Source organism: Theobroma cacao, chromosome 8, assembly GCF_000208745.1.
Source record: "Theobroma cacao cultivar B97-61/B2 chromosome 8, Criollo_cocoa_genome_V2, whole genome shotgun sequence".
Taxonomy (NCBI): Eukaryota; Viridiplantae; Streptophyta; class Magnoliopsida; order Malvales; family Malvaceae; genus Theobroma; species Theobroma cacao.
The window spans coordinates 16812919-16833702 of record NC_030857.1 but is presented as its reverse complement, the minus strand read 5'-3'; the positions used below and the strand labels follow the sequence as shown (position 1 = coordinate 16833702).

Sequence of the window (20784 nt, the reverse complement as noted above, 5' to 3'; positions counted from 1 at the left end):
CCTCAATATGACTCCATTAAGGTGTGAGGAAGTTTGGGTTGTTGTCCAATAATGACTTCAAGAGGGGAGGGGTCTTGTTGGTTGAAGAGCTTTTTTGCGAATTGAAACACAATTGAGCCACATCCAGTAGTGTAGTGTAGGCCAATTCTTCTGGTTAGCTTGTACAAAATGTTGCAAATACTCTTCCAGTAACTCATTGAAGCGCTCCGTTTGGCCATTAGTCTCGAGATAGTAATTGGAAAGATTTTAAGTTTCGATCCCAAGGTATTAAAAAGGTCTTTCTAGAAGGAACTAGTAAACTTTGGATCTTTATGGTTGATGATGCTTTGAGTAACGTCCCAATATTTCATCACATGTTTAAAGATCATGTGAGCAATTTCCTTTATAATGCCAAACTCCTGGACCGAGATGAAAGTAACATACTTCGAAAAATGGTCCATTACTACCAGAATAGACACCATATCTCCATCTTTGGGTAGTGGGAAAGGTAAGGAAGAACATGGTCTGACGGGTCACCCGGCCCAACGATAAATCCACATGTAAATATGGATTAAAATTCAATCAAAGCCGAAAGAAATAATTAAAAAAGTAAGGACTAGCAAGAGTGAAGCTTAATACACACTCATCACATGGGTCAAAAATAAATAATAGACTCATCATAAGTTTAAGTTGGAAACCTGAAGTTATAACCTTAAGCCTTAAACAATAATGCAAAAATATTCATTGAAAAATGACTTTATTCATCTCTTGGCCTTTGCAATTGTTGGTACTCGTTTCTTGCATGCGTAGCCTTTGTGTTGAAAAATTGGAATAATACTCAACAAAATTACAAAAATATTTCTCAAGCCTCCATAGGAAAAATTAAAATAAGAATTGAATTATAAAAAAAAATTATATTAATTGTGAAATAAAGTGGCAATCAAAAAAAGGAAAAAAATAAAATAGAAACTTTATGAACCCTTTCAAAATTTAAGATTTTTAATTTGAAAGTTTCGAGTTTGAATATTAAAATAGAAAAAGATTATATATCTCTGATTGGATAGTCCAAAATCATATTTATAAGTTATTATTTATAGGTTATTGTGTATTTGATAATCTAATTTTTAAATGAATCTAAAATTAATTTTGACTATGATGTATATATGAGGTTCAATTAATTATTAAAAGGATATCAAGATGACTTGTAGACTACTAGATCAAGAGATTATTAGCAAAACAATGTTGTGAAAAATAACAGAATAATCTCAAAAAATCGTCAAAACTATTACACAATCTATATAAAATGAAAAAAAAAACAAAAAAAATCAAGAACGCTCACAAAAACACACAACGATAGAGAAAAATTCAAAAAGAAAAATCAAGAGATCATGAAAATCAGGGTTTGTACTCACAACAAACCTAAAGGCAAGCCTCTACAACTACTTATACATTTATACACCCCTTTTAATTTATCATTTTTACAAAAAAAAAAAAAAAGTGTGTATATCTTTTTTAACACTACACACCCTCTCTCTCTCATTCCCTTTGAAAAGCTTAGGTTTGCTTACCCATTACATATTATATATATTTTAAATACATATATATACAAAGTTATAGTAAAACTAAAATTAAAAGTAATGAAATAATAACTTAGAATTCCAATTCCAAAGATTCTATCTTCTGTTTGAATCCAAATGCTTGAAAGAGCATATGCTAAAATACTAAATAAATCTTTTCTTCTTTTTTATATAAATTCTAGTTTTTTTTATTATATTTTTATTCTTTTTGGTAATAATTGAAGCCAAATTAGTTGGATGAGCTGAACCCACAACAATAACTAACAAGCCTCTCTTTCCAATCAACCTTCCCATTTGACTTCATATATAGGAAGCATCTTTGCACCCTCACTCTCACCCTGTCTGTTTTCCTCATCCAAATGGAAACAAGTAGAATTGATGAACTTGTGTATAAACATACACATAACAGATTCAAGTAGAATTGAAGAATGTCCATATAAACATATATCCAGTCTCATCATGTTCATTGTCCTCGAAAAATAGACAGAAAATTTTCCTTGCCATATCGGCCTTAAAAGATTGGATGAAATCTGACCTCAAAGAGCAAAATGTATCTTTTATTGTAAAAGCAAGAAATTAGTCTTAGCATCCCTGCTATGGATACACAAAAGCAAACTTTTAAATCAAACCTAAATGAACAAACGCCAAAGAATAGTGTTATAATGAAATTTGAAGGTCTTTTGCCTTCTGTCTTTCACCCTACCTTTTTCCTGCTGCTTTCTTCTGTTTTGTTTGCAATTTCTTAGCAATTCCAAGAAGATGATCTCTTTATCAATGGCTTCATCTGCTTGTCCTCTTCCAGAGAAATCATCCCCAAGTGAGACGGATCCTCTAGCATCATTTTTGCCACTAAATATCCTGCTATTGACCATGTCTGATACTTCCGAGCCTGTTTACCAATAAATCTCCCAAGTGTGCCATCATAATATTCTGGCCAGCTATCTTTCAGCAAACGTGTCTCAGCAAGATCAATAGCTCGTCTTGCAATTTGTGGTCTTCCCGTCTTGATGCAAGCAGCAGTTAGCAACCACAAAAGCACTGCATCCAAAATAGTGAATAATAGCAGGGTGATGAAAAAGGGAAGCTCAAGGGCATTAGAATTAACTATTACAGAATAACTCATCATTAAAATAAATGATCAACCAATCTATTTTTGGCACAAAATCACATGCTAACATTCAACTACTATTTATTATACTCACATCTCTGATTTTCTAAGAAGTGATGAGACAATATACATCTCTGATTTTCTACTAGTTAGAACAGAGAGGACATGGATGGAAAAAAAATCCTTTACCTTATTTTTACTAAGCTTATGGAGATATGGTCTTAAATAGGGCATAATAGTGCGGTATCGTCCATGGAGCCAATCCAAAAAGGGTGAAAAGGCTTCTTTTTTTTTTTGTCCTTTTGTTTCTTAAGTAACCGCTCTCAGGCCCATAGTACAAACAGCAGCTAAACTAAGAAAGTATATTGCTTCCCTCATTGATCTCTCCCAGTGAAAGTTGCTCTTGATTTGTGACATCAACCTTTATAAACTTAAACCACAGAGAGAACCAAGTTTAAATACATGTAAGAGACAACTAGTTTTATTAACTGTTACACTGATCCGCAAACCTCAAAATTGCAAGTCAAGAATGATAACAGAACCCAGGCATGCAAACTCCACAAATCTGAAAGGTTGCTCAATCATGTAGACAACAAATTTATCACCCTTATAAATTTGTTAAGGGGCTTCCAATGTGTAAACATCAACTGATGGTCCTGATAAGTACAGGATCATGAGAATCATGACCCAAATTTTATGATGTATTGCAAACAAGTGCAGGAAGAGAATTACTGTCCTGAACTCTTTTACCTAGTATTACAGGATTAAGCTCCCCTCCGCATTCTATCTGTTACTTTTCAATACACTTGTAATCAACTTTCACATGTCCATCCATGAATTGTGGAAATCATACCTATGAATGGTCATAACGGTGTACTCAAAAGTAATGGAGGGGAGCTGGACCCAGTATTACAAGGGTTCTTTTAATTGCTTTTAAAGCATAAAATTAACAACTCAAGTTCACAGAGTAACTACTACTTCCCAAAGTATTACGTGAAATCATTTTCAAGTGTCAATCAGGTTGTTGCCTACCTTCAAATAGCTAAGTTGTTGGTGATAGTTTATACTTATCAGAAGACGGCAGCAATTTGGGAACGGGGACTTATGAAAGTGGAATAGCTAGTTCCAAACTCTTGGTGTTACCAATATTAGCTTCAAGTTTCAGTGTATTTTCATTGTAATTTAAAAGAGTTGAAATTTATACACACAAGACCTTTTAACAAACAGCTAAAGTGTCAACCAGTTTGTTTAATCCTAGTAAGCTTTTGGTGGTTTGTTTTGTTTAACAAATAAGCAACAATTACTCTGTACCAGCTTCATGCTTTTACAAGATGCCACCAATAAATTTTTTGTTAATAACAGAAATAATCAATTATTTTGTCAATACGACAACAATTAATTACCCATGCAACAAACTAATTTCCTTTCTTATAAGATCAAAAGCACTAAAATGAAGATAAATTATAGAAAGAGATCGCCATACCTGGCCAGGATCCTCCATTGTGATAACTCCATCTCGTGTTCTTAGGGTCACAACCAGTGACAATTCGCCAGTCATGACTTTCTATTGCAGGATAAGCTATTTTTAAAGGCATTTCTCCAACAAGCTCATCCCAACGGGCTTCAATAAGGTCCATTATAGCCATTGATTGCTCTGGAGTTGCAAGAGAAGATAGGATTGCTATACAGTTACCTAAACAAAACCATCGGAAATCCATCCTTGCAGGACTAACATTGCCAATAAAGTAGCCACCTCGTGTTGGCATAAAATCAAATACCCAGTCAGGAATTGAATCAGGAATAACATTAAACTTATTTACTGCTGTGTGAGAATATTCCTCAGTTTTATATCTGTAAATATCATTTAGTTGTTGAAAGTCAAGCCAAAAGTAACTGCGCATGTGATAACTCAAGGCATGCAAACGCTTTACAATTCTTTCAATGCACTCTTTTCCTTCTGCATCATGCTTCAGCATTGATAAAGCACACCTCAACGCCATAAAGAAAAGTGCTTGAATTTCAATAGGATAACCATAAATACCCTGTAAAATAAGTTTACAACATTAACATAAAGATAAGACTTACTTTTCAAAAAATAAATAAATAAATAAAGATAAGACTCCTAGGTCTCAAAGAAAGAGAGAGAGAGAGAGAGTGGTGACAAAAAAAAAAAAACAAATATCAATCGTTGTCACCTCTATTTGATATTAATTAGAAAAAAGAAGTTTGAAACAAAGGTGTTCACAAAGTACTAATGCAGAATGCATAAATCAGATTTACTTCTTATATATTACATCAGCACACATAATCAACCAAGAGGAAAATTTTGAAGAATGCAATAAGATCTCTTTTTCAATTCAAAATAGAGAAGAAGAAAGATAAAAAGATTGCTAGGAAAAGGAGGCATGATGCACCTACCTTAATAGAAACAATACAGAAATGCAAGCATAAAGTGAAGATCAATAGGCAAATATTATTTTTAGATACAAATCATTTCCTTGATGAATAAATTACAACCCCAATCCTATATTGGGAATATATATATATATATATCTATCTAGAGAGAGAGAGAGAGAGAGCTTAAACTCATATTTACGTGCTGGCTTTTGTGGGTAAACTGTGAAACCCATTGGGTCAAAACAAACAATACTTCATAGGTTGGTTCATCACCATAGAATAACACAAAGAACATGTTTTTCTCAGACATTAAAGATGAGTCCATTAACAAAAATTTTCTCCAACTAAACAGAAGGGGATAAAGGAGGACTATAACTTATAAATCACTTACAATCAAAATAAGGATCTGGTCACCCAAAAGAATCATTTTCTTAAATGGTGATGAACTTAGAATAATAAATTAAAAAGAATCATAAGCTTATCACTATCACCACATAAATCCACATCATTCTTGTCTACCCTATCATGTAAAAGCCTAGCAAGCAATGCTACACAAATGATCAAAAGCTTATTTTCCACCATTCATCCCAAGTCTACCACAGAATAGGACTAAGCTTTTGAAATCTTGCAATCAATTTTTACTTGGAATGTTAGCATCACATCCATGACAATGAAAAAGACAAACACAAACCAACTAAATCCTACCAGTTCTTAGCAATATTAGGATGTGTATATTCAGCTCACCTTTATAGTGGACATGGAAAAGTTAAAGTGGACCATATTTTGTCTTTCTTAGCCAGTTATGGTCCCATCAAAAGGTAGATCATTTATATTGCAACGATCCTAAGGTAAAAACTCAACATGGAATCATATAGCTTTTCATACAAAGTTAATAGAAATTAACATGGGCCAAGAGCCCCAGAACTTATTTACATTCAGCAAAGCAAGATTTGGCTCAGTCTGATTGTATCTAATAACATACTCATGGAACTGCTTTATTTTTACCAGATAACATTATTCCTTTATAGTCATTCAAGGCCAAAAGACCATTGACAAACAATGTATTGTTGGTTAACTATGACAGTTTCACACAAATATTCATGTAATATATCATATGAAATCAATTTTGAATTCATTTGCTTCAATGACTTCCCATGACATTAGGAGATTTAATACCAGATTAAGAGTAGGTTAGTCTAAACAAACAAATAAAACTACAGCAGTTGCTCAAGACCATCACAGTAAACCACATCAATATGTTTATAGTAGCAGCATGCTACTAAATTAAAACCAAGGCAAGGGATTTATATATGTCATGCTGCTCCATTCTCTTTGCCACTCACCTCTAATGATAATTATCTGCCACACTTTATTTTTCCATTAATAATACATATTACATTTAATTTACAATTTTCATAAAGTTTGCTAATTTTAATTCCCAGATGTTTTGCATGTCTCACATTAATTAAAATAACTGTGATATTGGTAAGGAACCTTACTTATACACACAGGGGCAGACACACACATGCGCAAAAGAGAGAGAGAGAGAGAGAGAGAGAGAGACTACAAAAGATAGCTTACCATTCTTCGATCAATCATAGAGCATCCATCAGCACAAAGTAGGGTTGGGAATGTATCAAATCCTTCTGATAGACACAGAGTAAGTATGAGCCTCATTCCTTTTTGACACTCAGGTGTCTCCGCAAGAGATAAATCCCCGGTAGATTTTGTATATGCACGGAGCAGAATTATCCACCAAAATCCAGAGTCAACTGGAGCAACTCGTCCAATGGCACTCTCTCCAAAATCTGCAATAATTGTGTCTGTTTTACGTACAGGATCATGAAGCACTTTGAAGCTAGCTGGCATTGCACCTTCCCCTAGCTTGAATCTATCTATTCTTTTCTCCCACCCTTGAAGTTGTAGGGTCTTCAAGAGGAAGTTCTTAACTATCTCAGGCTCTCCATTCATCAGAAAAGCCAGAGCACTGGGTACAAAATCTCGAACAAAAACCTGAACAAATATCAAACATGAAAAAAAAAAATAGTCTCAGAAAATTTCAATAGCATAACTAAACAGACGGTTAAGGATTTTGAGAATAATAAGCAACTATAAATATTATAAACTTTCCTGCATCTTTAACTTAAACAAAATATTTTCAAAACAAGAAAGTTAATGATCATTTAACTTAATCTTTCCATTTTTCCTTACCAACCCTCTTTTTAACAATCAAAATTCCCTATTCATATCAAAGTTTAATAGTTGCTATGAATGGCTTGAAGTTTCACCTGATCAAAGTTGTCCAACGTGGATCAAGGTATTAACTATTAAATGGTGTTATCCTACATTAAATTAAGTTTAGAGTTTCCTATGGCCTTATATTCAGGTTCAAGCTTTCTGTCTCTTACCATTTAATCTTTAGGTTGAATGCTTAACACATGATCATAATCAATCATAGATGTCATGGTCGTAGTTTATAAATTTATACATATGCAATAAGAATTTCAACATCACAAACTCGAAACTGAAAAGGTTATTCCCTATCTGATGAGAACTTTACCTGATCATAGTTCAAAACTTCCTCAGAAGCATGATCATATGCGGCAATGGTACCAACGGGTTGGCCTCTGAAATACACCAATGATCTCCTGAGAGCTTCCCATGCTTCAGCCACCATGGGGTGAGGTTCAAAGGAATTTCTAGCTGATGAAGCCGGAGTATCAAAACCTGACCTCCCACCAGGCGAGTGGGTGGTCTCATAATTGTCATAGCTTCCTCTAGTGAGACCAATAGAGAGCTCACTTAGTGACCTCTCATCAAATGATCTTTGCCTCTCTATGTTAAGCTTTGGCTTGTTAAGAAGGCGTGACAGATCATAATCATCCATTTCGGAAATTGAGCAGGTTGAGCTCACATTTCTAAGTCCCATCTCTTTAGTCCCATCCATTTCTTTGTCTTCAATGCACAAAAACGAAACTCTCAAGTTTCAAAAGAAGAGATCTACAGTTATAAAGAAAGAAAAGATAAATGGATTAGAATCCCAAATACTATGGATAACCGTACCCCTTAAGAATAGCAAAGAAACATGCTTAATATAGAAACTGAAATGCTACGACTATATTTATAAAGCTGAAGGAAATAAAAGCCTTTGCCTCGTTATTTATTCAACAACCCATTTTCCATTTTTGTTACAGTGCAGAAAACAAATATAAATTTAATAAACAAAACTTTGTGCTCAGTACATTACCAAGATGGTTGAAGGATAAGAAGGAATTTTCCATCCAACCGACCAACCCCCATCATCATCATCGTTATATATACGGATTTGCAGATGACGCACACAAAAATTAGAAAAATGGAACCTTCTATTTACAGATTCTAAATTTTTTTTTTTAAAAAAAACATATATTTATTTGTTTTACAAATTTTTCTAACAAATTTACTGCATTATACTTGACTATAGGAAAAAATTACCAGAGAAAAAATAATCAAGATCAAAAAAAAAAATTCAAGAAAACAGATCAAGATGCATACCGAGAAAAAAAAACTAAGAGAATGAGAAAAACACAGAAACAAAAGAAATAATGCAAACCAGGCCACATAAAAAAGAAAACCCAGATCTGAAACTCATCCAAAACATCCAAACAAAACTCAAAACACACCCTCCTCTCCCCAAAACAAAAAGCTTTAAAAGTAAAAAATAAAAAACAAACCTTTAAGAAAACCAAAAAATGACGGAGAAAACGAAATTCTCCGGAAACCCCAAGAGAGAAAAACGACCGGCGACTTGGCCGGAAAATGGTTGGCGAAGGGCAAAGGAAAAGAGAGAAGCGAGAGGAGGAAGAAGAGAGGAAAAAGAAAGCAGGTGGCGAATATATGATATTTATAGAGAGTGAGAAAGCACAGACTTTGTAATAACAAACCGTACTACCGTCTCTGTCTTTCTCCTTCCCTTGTAAGAATAAACAAAAAATGGATTAAGTTTACCGGTAATTGCCGGTAAAAGCACGTGTGAAATGTCCACGCGGCACTAAACGACACAGTTTGGACACGGCTTTGCTGTCTGATTTGGCTACTGCAACTGGACTTTTCACTGCCCTCATTTCTTGAGCCCCTTTCTGTTGGAGGGACTTCCTCTGTTCTTTTTTGACCAAACTTTATTTTTGTTAGGTGGGCATTTCTCCTATTTCATTTTAAAAATACCCCTCTATTAAAAAAATTTAAATTATTCACAAAAATTTATATAAATTTATATTTTTTATTATATTTAATTAAATTTTTATAATTTTATTTTAAATAAAATATATAATTATCTGATGTAATATAATGAGGTATTATAATGATATAATGACATAGTATAGTGATATAATCATATAATATTTTTTATCATACATATCAATGTCACAATAACATACGTAAGTATAAAGTGATAAATATTTTTTTATTAATGATAATGTGGTTTAAGATAAAAATATTAAAAAATATTAATTTTTTTTAATAATTTTAAAATTTTTTAAAATGTTGTACCTATTTTGGTATATGAGTGCATTGCTTGGTGGGTTGACTTGGGTTTGTGGGTTAGCATAGGAGGCGCTTAGGGCAAAGGTTGGTACTAGGAGGATGAGACAGAAGCCATCAAGGCATGAACCAACTTGGCTGTTGTTAGGTTTAAATGGCAGATCAGATTTGGTTCACATGCCTAACTTCATCTTGGTTGTCACCTTGTAGGTACTAGTACTTTACATCTCTCCCCTCTTCAAATATTTGTCCATTCCTCAATTTGGTCCTATCTTAATAGTAAAATAAGAGATTTTAAAATTTTTAGGGTTCATAATTTTGTACTAAATACGTTTTGCGTCCGTTGAATTTTTTCCAACTTTATATTAATTTGTTGATTCATTTAAATTATTTATCGGTTTTTCTTAAACGTAATAGTTTTATCATACGTATCGTGTAATAATTTCATCATATTTTAATTTTTTTTCACTCGAACATGATATTGAAAAAAAGAGAAAAAATAAAAAAGGGATTGTCCCTCCCACTTTTCATCATTAAAATTTTATTTTATCAATATTTTTGCTAATTGTTTTTTGTGCTATTTGCTTTTTATTTTTTTTAATTTCTATAAAACAAAAGTGAAAAAACAAAAAGTAATATCATAATTAATTTAAAATAGATAAATAATTAAATTAAAACATAATTATCTATATTAGAATTAGAATCATATTTTTTTCATCTAAAAATAATTGAATATATTTTGTATATAGTTCTTCAAAAATTTAGGCGTTTTTATATTAAAACGCTTTTTTTTTCTTTTTTGCTTCCAAAAATAAAAATTAAATAGTAAACATACAAACTACATGGAATATATAAAGACATGAGTAGTATAATTATTATATATTTGAAAAGAATATCATGTAATAATTACTAAGCCAAATATTGGAGTGATTTGGTACATAAAAATTACTATTTATGTATGTGGAGTTCATAATCAATAACTATGTTTTTCACATATAATTGATAATAATGAAATTAATTCAATTACTAATAAAATGCTAAATAAGTTACCAAAGAAAAAGAAAAAGGTACTACCAACTCAACCCTTTTATGATGATAAGTGAAAATTTCTTTTCAAAAAACAGGAAAGATAATAAGTGAAATATTATTAATTGGTAAGACAAAATTTTCAAGTAAATAAAAAAATCAGAAAAGAATAAAAAGCAAAATTAAACAAATAAAATAAATTAATGTAAAACCCGATTTGATGACAAGATCTTTGATTCTAATTGATTTGAACCATTTTAGTTTAAATTTATTTTAATCAGGTATTTAACGGATAATATTTAGAATATTAGATAGAATTTGAGTGATAATTTGAAAATTTTAATTGGATATTTATAAGATGGAAGTATTGTATAAAATAATAAGATTCGAGTTAGGGTATATTAAAAATAATGAATACTTTACTTGTTGACATGTCTAAATATATTAATCATTGTAACGAGTGATGAATAAGGCATGAAGTATAAATCAAGTGAAAATACCAATACAAAATGGTATGTATCAAGAGTATACCAAATTAATATCAAAGTACTTTTTCTTCATTACATATAGTCCAAAAACTTGAGAGAAAATGTAGAATAACAACTTCCACCTTTCCACCTCGAGGCATCTTCACTTTGTCTAACCAAATCCCTCACGTATTGGGTACTTCCAAGGAATTTCACTTTGCTTTACCCAATTCTTCAATGCCCATGTGACTAGACAACTTTTGTAGCTTAGGTACTACTTTTGGATAAGTTGACTTTAACTCCATTGATCACTCAAGGGGAAAGTACCCAATGAAAACTTGTTGAAAATTTTAGATAGATTTTAGCTGTTTAATGTTATGTTTGGTTCTTGAAATAGTCATTTCGAGAAAAACGATTTGTAAAAAAAGTGAAGACACCAATATGAAATCTAAGAATATAACAAATATAAAAAATTGTTTTAATAATAAAAATCAAAGTGCTTTTTCTTAATTAGATAAGACCAAAACTTGAGAGAGAATATAGAATAACAAGTCCCACCTCCCTATCTAAAGGCATCTTCACTTTGTCTAAACCAAATCCCTCTCGTGTTGGGTACTTTCAAAGCATTTCACTTCGTTTTTACCAATTCTTTAATGTCCAATGTAACTAGATAACTTGTATAGCTATGTACTACTTTTGGATAAGGTGGCTTTTAACTCCATTCATCACACAATGGGAGGTTTTCAATGAAAATGTGTTGAAATCCTTAACAAGATTTTAGCTAATTACAACATGTTCGGTTGGAGAATGACAAGAATGACAATTCCATTCCCTTTGATTCTTGAATACCCTTTTATACCTTATTTGGTTCATCGAATGACCGATTAAGATAAGTTAAAATAGTTATTACCGACCTCCTATGAAGTAAGGAAAAATATATTATTTAATTACGTTAATTTTGTATTCTTTACTTTTAATTATTCTTTTTCTTTTTTAAGAAAAATTGACCAAGGAAAAATATTTACAAAATCGTATATGTCTTTTACAATATATTCAATAGAAAATCTACTCAACGTTTAATTTTCATTAGTATAACAAACAAATTTTTATATCATAAATTCAGTACTGCAATTTTTGAGAACTAAAAATTCAATACTTAAATTTTTAGTTTTGATTTTTTTTTTAATTTATCAAACAACACCTAAGAACTAAGTTTTTAATTTTGGAAAAAGTTTAAGTTTTGAATTTATGATGTAAAAATTATTTGGTATACTATTGAAAATTAAATGATGAGTAGATTTTCTATTGAATATTTTGTAAAACAAATATATGATCTTGTAAATATTTTTCATTGTTAAAAGTGAAATTAAATTACAATTATTTCCTCTGAATAAAGTTGACTGAATATATTAACTTATTCAGTAGTTTTTAGTTACTTAAAATTTTCAACACTTCTTCATTAAGAGTGTTTTAAAATTGAATATTTGAATTATTAAATGCATTTAAAAGTTTAAATTATTAAAAATAAAATTTTTTAATGGTTTGTCAAACATTGACATAAGTTCAATTAAAAAAAAGGGGATCGAAATTAGAAAAACTTAATTACAATTATGAAGTACCTTAGGTAGAGATTATAATTTTTCTAATAAAAGAGAAAATAGTTATCTCGATTTGAGTCGTTTTTTGCAATAATTATAACAAACACATATACTCCAAAAAAATAAAATTATAACACATACACATATACGCGTACACACGCATACACAGATATATATAACAATTGCACGTATCTAATATTGAAATTGAAATACGTGAAATCTTTGATTGGAGGAAAGACTTTGACGTAAACTTAGGTGATTGTAAAGTCTGGAATTGAAATTTATAAAAGAAATGACAATATTCAAAGACAAAAAGAAGATTTTAAAATAATATAAGATCACATTTTGCATATGTACGGTTTGCCTCCTAAAGGAATTGATATATGGATTTTGCATGCGGGTGTGCTATGATCCATCTGTCGCTTTTTTCCATAACTTGTGCTTAACTTGATACATCGGTTGCAAGACTTAACTTTAAATAAATATTTTTTATTATATTTAATTAAATTTTTATAATTAATGATTGATTAATAGTTATAAATTTAAATGTTACTTGTGTTATTTCATGTCACACTATATTAACGTGACATATTAATTAAAATGTAATCATAAAAGTAATCATATTGAATATCTCAAATTTTATATTATATAATAATAATAAATTAAAAATTAAGAGATGACAACTACAGAATCACCTTCGTCATCATCTTGTTTTTGTCGATAATTATATGATATTTTTTACTTTTTATATTAATATTATATGAGTATAAAATGATAAATAATATTTTAATTATAATGATGATTAATCAATTATTAATTATAAAAATTTATTTAGTTTCAAATAAAAGTATCGGGACATGATCATTAAACATAATAGAAAAATCAAAATTTATTTAAATTTTTTTAAATATTTAAAAAATGTAGTAGAATGCAAGAAACACAAGTTTGGCAAGGAAGCTCAAGGTTGTAATCTAACTAGCTGGGTCAACGTCAACATTAATTGGTCCAAATTCTGATTGGTTGTTGTTGGCTGCATCCTTGTCGCAAACCATCACAACCCAGCACATGTTTTTTTTTTTTTTTTTCCAATTTCTTGGTAAATCCTAAGCATCTACTCAGCAATTGGTCATTCCTTTGCAACTTCATAAATCCAGATATAACACGTAATTAAAAAATTATATATATATAAACATGCGTAATTCTATATACTTTTTCATTAATATAACATGAAAATCATTATCATGTAGTAGATCTCGACATGCTTTGCGACAACTTTTAATAGAATAATATTATTTTGTCAGATTTCTTGCTAATAGTATAAATGCAATAAATAAAAATTTATTTGCTGTCAATGTAATCGAACGATTGGATTGTCGGATACTCTATAACGATTTTCTTTTTAATCATGTAGTAGTTTTTTCCAATTCGTGTTTTTATTTATTTATTATTTTTATCATATTCTTTAAAACTAATTGCATTATTATAAACCCTCATTGACAAAGTGCAACATCATGTAATCGTCTTGTTTAATAAAAGATTAAGGGCATGAATCGTGACTTAAAGTAAATCACGTGTACCCAAACCTAAAAGAAATCAATAGCCATCTGATAATACATGTTACCTATAACATAAGACAATGGGGGCATTCCTTCAAAAGTCTAAACGAGGAACATATGGCGTGGATTAAGTCATTTTCAGTATCATTGACCATAAAATGGTTGGAAGAATGATTTCCCAATTGGATATGATTTTGACCCAAAGTTGTGCATGCTTGTTGATGCTTTGCCACTAATTTCTCCCAAAATTAAATTTTATAATTAAAGGATCGGCCCCCTTTTTGGGGTAAGAATTTTAAGAGAAGAATATTATGAAGTTCGAATTAGCTCGATCAGAAAATAGTTCAGATAGACATAAATAAAAAATATATTTTAAGATTACAAGTGTTCATAAAATAATGATGGATTTAAGATTTTATATGAAAGGTAATTAAAGGTTTAATGAAACCCTATATCTTAAATTTTATACTTATAATAATAAAAAAATTAAAAATTGAACGGTGGCAGCCATCACCTGGTCACCAATTTTGCTTTGCCCTTGCCTTGAACTCGAGTGAATTGGATAAGCACATAATTTGCACTCTAAATTAGTGACCAATATTTTATATGAAAATGATATTTTGCTAAAAATTAAAAGTGAGAATAGATCAACACCTTCTAGTGTCAATTGACCAAGAGCCTGGTCAATCAACCCTCCCTTACATTGATCCGCTAATTAATTTTCAAGATAAGAATGAATATAAATAGATTTTTTGTTTATATATATATATATATATATATATATATATATATATATATATATATATATTTGCGAGTTCATAGGAGTAAAATCCAAAATTATGAAAACATTGAACTTTTATTGAAGTGACAAAGGGGACAGATAGTTGACATTTTCTCTTGAATAAGAAGATTAATATGATTTTTAGCATAACAATAATATTGATAATTTTAAGCAAAAGGGTTGGCAAAACATCTAGAAAAGCCCTTAAACTTATTTAGAAAAATTCAAATAAGCTCTTATATTTTTATTATGTTTAAGCAAGCAACTATACTTTTATTTTGAGCTAAACAAGCTTTTATATTTTTATTTTGAGTCAAATAAATCCTTATAATTAATGGTTGACTTAGTTAAAATTTCACTTGTCATTATATACCACGTGGTGTTGATGTGATATGTTGATATGGATGATGGTATGGCATATTAATGTGGTATAATGAAATGGCTATGTGGTATTTTTTACTATTCACATCAACGTCATATAAGTATAAAATGACAAGTGGCATTTTGAAAAACGACAAGTGGTATTTTGTGTAATGACTATTAGTCAACCATTAATTAGAAGGACTTATTGGATCCAAAATAAAAGTATAAGGGCTTGATTAAATATAATAAAAGAATAAAGGTTTATTTGAATTTTCTTCAATAATTCAAAGCTTTTTTTGAGCATTATGCCTAAAAAGGTTTCAAATCAAAAGGTTTTTTAATGCTCATTTAGTGTTGGAGTCAAATAATATATTTGAAAAGACTTAAAGTGTCAATCAACACTCCCTAATATAGATAGACACTTTTCTTTTTATGTTTTTGCTTTAACTTTAAGAATTATTTGACGATTTATCACTTAAAATAATAATTTTATAAAAAATTATCATTTTTAGATGATGAATCTCAAATTTTTCTTTAAATTTGGGTCTTTCATTGCCTTTAATCTCGAACGTTCATTCTAATCTCCCTCAACTATATATACTCCTCCTTTTCACTTTTTTCCACACTTAGTGCTCTGTTTTGCACTCAAAGCACTAGAGTCTAAGTCTATTTGATGGTTTAAGGAGCCTAAAAGAAGTGAGAGAGTCCAAAAGGAGTCTAGAAACCATAAAAGGTTTAGAAGTCTTGGAAGAGTATAGACACTTAGAAAGAGCAAAAGCTTAGATGGCAAGAAGCCAAAACAAGCCAAAAAGGAGTTTAGAAGACTAAATGAGCCCATAGCCCCATATGAGTCTTAAAGGCTTAATTGAGCTTAGACAATCTAAGCTTAAACAGTTGAACCTTGTGTCTCATTCGAACCTAGATCCAAGCATATTCATCTTGGTAACATCTAAATCCACAATGACAGAAGGAATCCTAAAGTTTTAAAATTTCTTATTATATTCTTACTCCTTTTAGAAATCTATAGTTTTGCCTCTACAACAATTTTTTTGTTTGGTGAGATGCTTCTATAGCAATTAATCAACAACTAATTTTAGTAGACTTAAAGACTAAAATAAAACTTATTGTAGTATAATTATTCCCCAAGCCTTGTTGCCCCAAGACTCCACAACTAACCCACCTTTTGTTTGACCCCTTAAATACGAAATCTTGACTCCACTATTGGGAATCCACAAGCATGACAAACATGGGAGACAAAATATCCACATGAACATCTATCATGTAGATATTAGTATGCATGGGTTAAGATTATAATGAGTATACAATATAATAAAAGAAAATGACATGAGAGTGTGATTGACTCACACATACGCAGCAAAATAAATGGATCGAAAAAACAAAACAAAATAGAAATTTTCATGCCTTATCCCATGGATCTCCTTGGTGTTTTAACACAATCAAAACAAAGGGAATATTCTGAAAATAATATTACCTAACCAAGTGATATAGTGATCATGATGGCAACCCTTTTTGTTTATTAAAACTTGCGACACACCACAAGAAAGAAAGAGAACCTGAGCTACTTAATTGTTAGGCCTTCAATGGTTGCACACACAGTTGCAATGGATCCTTCAAAAAGAGGGAGTTTCTCAACCACGTCAATGTGCTAACAATGTGGATAACTGATTGTCCTTTTAACACATTATCAATTTCACTCTAGGCTAATTTTAGGGAGAAAAGTGCTTTTTCAACTGTTCCTCTCAAGTGGCAGTTAAAGTGCTTCTACTAGTGTGTTGTCAAACAACATATGTGAGGAATGGCTGAAAAGTGAGTTTTATACCTAGGTTAAAACCATCCTTGGTTTTTATTAAAGGCCTCAATATTATAATTATTTATAATATTGACCCCATGCTTAATTAAACTCATTTTAATTAAATCCTTAGAGGGTAAAACCTGGTGTATGATTCAAATCCATTTTAAATCATCACACTCCAAATTTAATCCTTATTACAACTTATTGTGTGTGACCCATTAAATTCCTAATATGTTGGCAATAACATTCAATTATAATCTAAGTGACCTTAAGATCACTAATTCAATACTATCGACTAGAGTGGTATCTAGCAACACATCATGGTTATCTAATTGTTAGCAGAGTCAAAGGGTTCTTTGATAATTTTTCAGTGTACAGTCTATCAGTGTGATTCATTCCTTATCACATATATCTCGAAAAGAATGAGAGTATGGTACAGTGTCTACTCTCATATCATTTTATGTTAATTCTTTTAGACTTCACCATTAGTTTTATTTGAGACTTAGAAAACTCCTTTCCTAATCTCCAAGTCGCCTTGACTAAGGATTACATATGGTTAGTGTGAACAAACTTAGGATGATGATTCTTCTCTTAACCACTCATTTGTTTTCACGTGCTTCATGTTACACCTAACATTCATCCTTTTTAAGCATCCTTGGTTAGGACCCAAAAAGATTAAGTTAAAGCATAGCACTCCACATATAAGACAACTTTGTATCTCAAGTTATAGAGTAATTACAGGACTGACACATGAGAAGTGTTCCATAGATACTAAAGTGAGCTACCAAATGGACATGGCAGGTCATGTTCAATGAACTTGCATCCTATGCAAGCACCCACATATTAACTCAAAATATCTTTATACTTCAACATATGAGATTACTTGCTTACTTCATAAGTAAAAAACATAACATGTGTCAATCTTTAAACATTATTAATGCCTTATCTTGATAATACAATGGCCATGAACTATTTTGAAATAGTGCTTTGATGCATAAGGCTCTCACAATTATAACTCGCTTATAATTCCTTTGCAAAACCCATATGTTCCAAGAGCTTTTTCTTTATAAGTTAAAGTAACTATTTACAAGGCAACTTATGAATAAATAAATATCTCTTGTTGCATTATAATAAATGTCATAATACATTAATTAACATGGAATACCCTCCACAATCTATGTGATTGGCTTTTGGACTCATTCCAACAAATATGTATGTACTAAAGTTATTTTAAATCGTATAGATGTATGTTGCTATTAGGATTGTCATACTAGTATGCTATATAAACTATATGCCATCATGATGATAATATTATTGTTATGCTTTGATAAAAGTATGCCATGTCATTTCACCATGAGTTATGCCATCACGAAGAAGTACACTATCATGCAATGTGTCATGTGACTATTAATAATGAAATATATCATGTAGTTCTATGTATGTATTTATCATAAAATATGCCATTTAACTCTAAAGACATTATTGTCATTTGATATGTCACATAGGCTAGGGACATTTTCATAATTTTGTGTATGATGTAGAATATGTATGGTAGCAAGTTTTTCTACTATTCCATGGTTAATTTCCTTTATGTAATTTTTACGTTGTTACTTTAAGTAATTAAATAATTGTTTGAACCATTTAATGGCCAATAGGCCATCAAAAGTAGTCAGTCCACTTGTACCTTTTTAGATGTATGCATGATAATATGAAAATTTTAATTGTTCGTGATTGTATGATATAGTAAGTAAATGTGAAGTGGGCTCTTTGATTTTGAAGCCCTAACTGAGTTGATTTAAAGTGGAATAATAAAGGTTGGATTATTTAGGGTAGGATTGGAAGCTTTGATTCCTTCTGTACTTCGCACCCTAGCTTTGAACCAAGTTCTTAGTAACAACGAGATTTGTGACCTTAAAGCTTATGTAATTGGTTCTCAATTCCGACATAAAAATCAAGTGGTGACTCCCAAATCTTGCCTTAAATGGCATAAACTCGAGTCTACTTAAAGTTTGAACTCACAAAAGCTAAAAGTGATATGTATGTTGCTTATGTCAATTGGTACCTCTAAAACTTAGTCTTTTATCAAGGTTTAATCTAATCTAGCTCACCTTTTTAAATTATATTTATTATTAAAATATTAAAAAATTTTATATTAATATATTAATATTTTTAAGTATATTTTAAAATTAAAATTAAACAAAAATCATTATAATTAATATAATAATATCTCAAACTTGGTCGAATAAAAAAAATTCCAATCTATTGCTTGGGATGAGTCGAGCTAGGCTCATAAAAAGGTGTATTATTTAAGAGTTTTTTTTATGGTAAAATAATTAGATTCCTCTAAGTTTTAGCCATAATTCCATATAAGCTCATTATTTTTTGAGATCATTATTTTTTGAAATGGATAGTCCGTCTCAAAAAATATCTTTCGTTAGACACATAAATTCAACTATTAGTTAACCGTTAATGTTTCTGTTAGTTTGATAACGTAACAATATTTAAAAGATAATTTTACCCTTTATTAATTTTAAAAATTATTATTATATAAATTATATTTTTTTTATTTTTAATTTTTTTCTTCTTTTTTGTTAAAAAAAAATTCTCTTGGGCCAAGGAAAGGGAGCACCAAATCAGTGCTCCATAGAAGAGAGAGCACCAGATCGATGCTCCCCTCCCTTAAAGGAGCACTTGTCGTGGGGTGGTTAGTCGATGAATGGGAGTGTCACCGATTGGCCACATTATTTGAGAGAAAAAAAAAATAAGGGAGAAAAAATAAAGGCCATTTTAGTCTTTCATATTTTTTGTTAACGGTATTTGCACTTTTGGTTCTCATTATCTATTTCGAAAACTAATGAACTTGCGTGAAATTTTGATTAAAACTTAGGAGGGTCTAAATATTTTACTTATATTTTTTTACGAAATTACATCTATAAGTAAAAATTATGATTACAATCCAGTATCACATCTCATATAAGAAATCAACTAAACAAATACACCAACCAACAAACCGATATATAAGTGGACAAATTCAATATAAAATTAGATCAAAACTCATAAATGATTAAACTTGAACATAAGACCTTAAGTTTCATGAGTTCCATTTCTGTTAAGTACCGTATTCATTATTATGAACATTGAATCACTTTTGTCTGTCTCTGTCTCCGTCTCCGAATCTAATTTTGATTTTCTAACTTCTTTTGTTCAAACAAATAAAGTAGGAGGCAAAATATGTTTGATTCCATTCCATTCAAACTTGGAAATTCCCCTTCATACTTGAACAAGGATTGAATTTGAGCCGTTGAGTCATGCATTATGGATGCTTACTAATCATGAAATGGATTGACACCCTAGAAATAAATTGAAGGTATTTCTCAATAGTATTGCATCAATTTCTTTTATTCTCCAAATTCCATTTTTCCAGCATTTCCATCAACATGTAAGGTTCAAACCAATCTCGATTATTGAAATATACGCTAAAACAAATTTGACTTTTAATTACGTTTTTTTTAATAATGTTGTGAAAAAGATTTTTTTCATTGGATTCTTTTTTCTTTTTTTATAGGTTTTTTCAACTAAATTTGATCTATTTATCATTTTC

General features: G+C 30.4%; 1 protein-coding gene across 3 annotated transcripts; it reads right to left on the bottom strand.

The window, feature by feature from the left end:
- LOC18592971 (probable alkaline/neutral invertase D) lies at positions 1967 to 8984 on the bottom strand. 3 transcript variants are annotated; one of them, XM_018125558.1, is made up of 5 exons: positions 8775 to 8984; positions 7622 to 8061; positions 6643 to 7074; positions 4148 to 4706; positions 1967 to 2594 (listed from the first exon to the last, which is right to left on the bottom strand). In XM_018125558.1, the coding sequence occupies exons 2-5, from the start codon at positions 8006 to 8008 to the stop codon at positions 2299 to 2301; spliced, it is 1674 nt and encodes a 557-aa protein (XP_017981047.1). In that variant the 5' UTR covers positions 8009 to 8061; positions 8775 to 8984; the 3' UTR covers positions 1967 to 2298. The 3 variants fall into 3 exon arrangements, with proteins under 3 accessions (XP_017981047.1, XP_017981049.1, XP_017981050.1); XM_018125560.1 differs by lacking the exon at positions 8775 to 8984 and adding an exon at positions 8309 to 8324; XM_018125561.1 differs by lacking the exon at positions 1967 to 2594 and adding an exon at positions 2858 to 4109.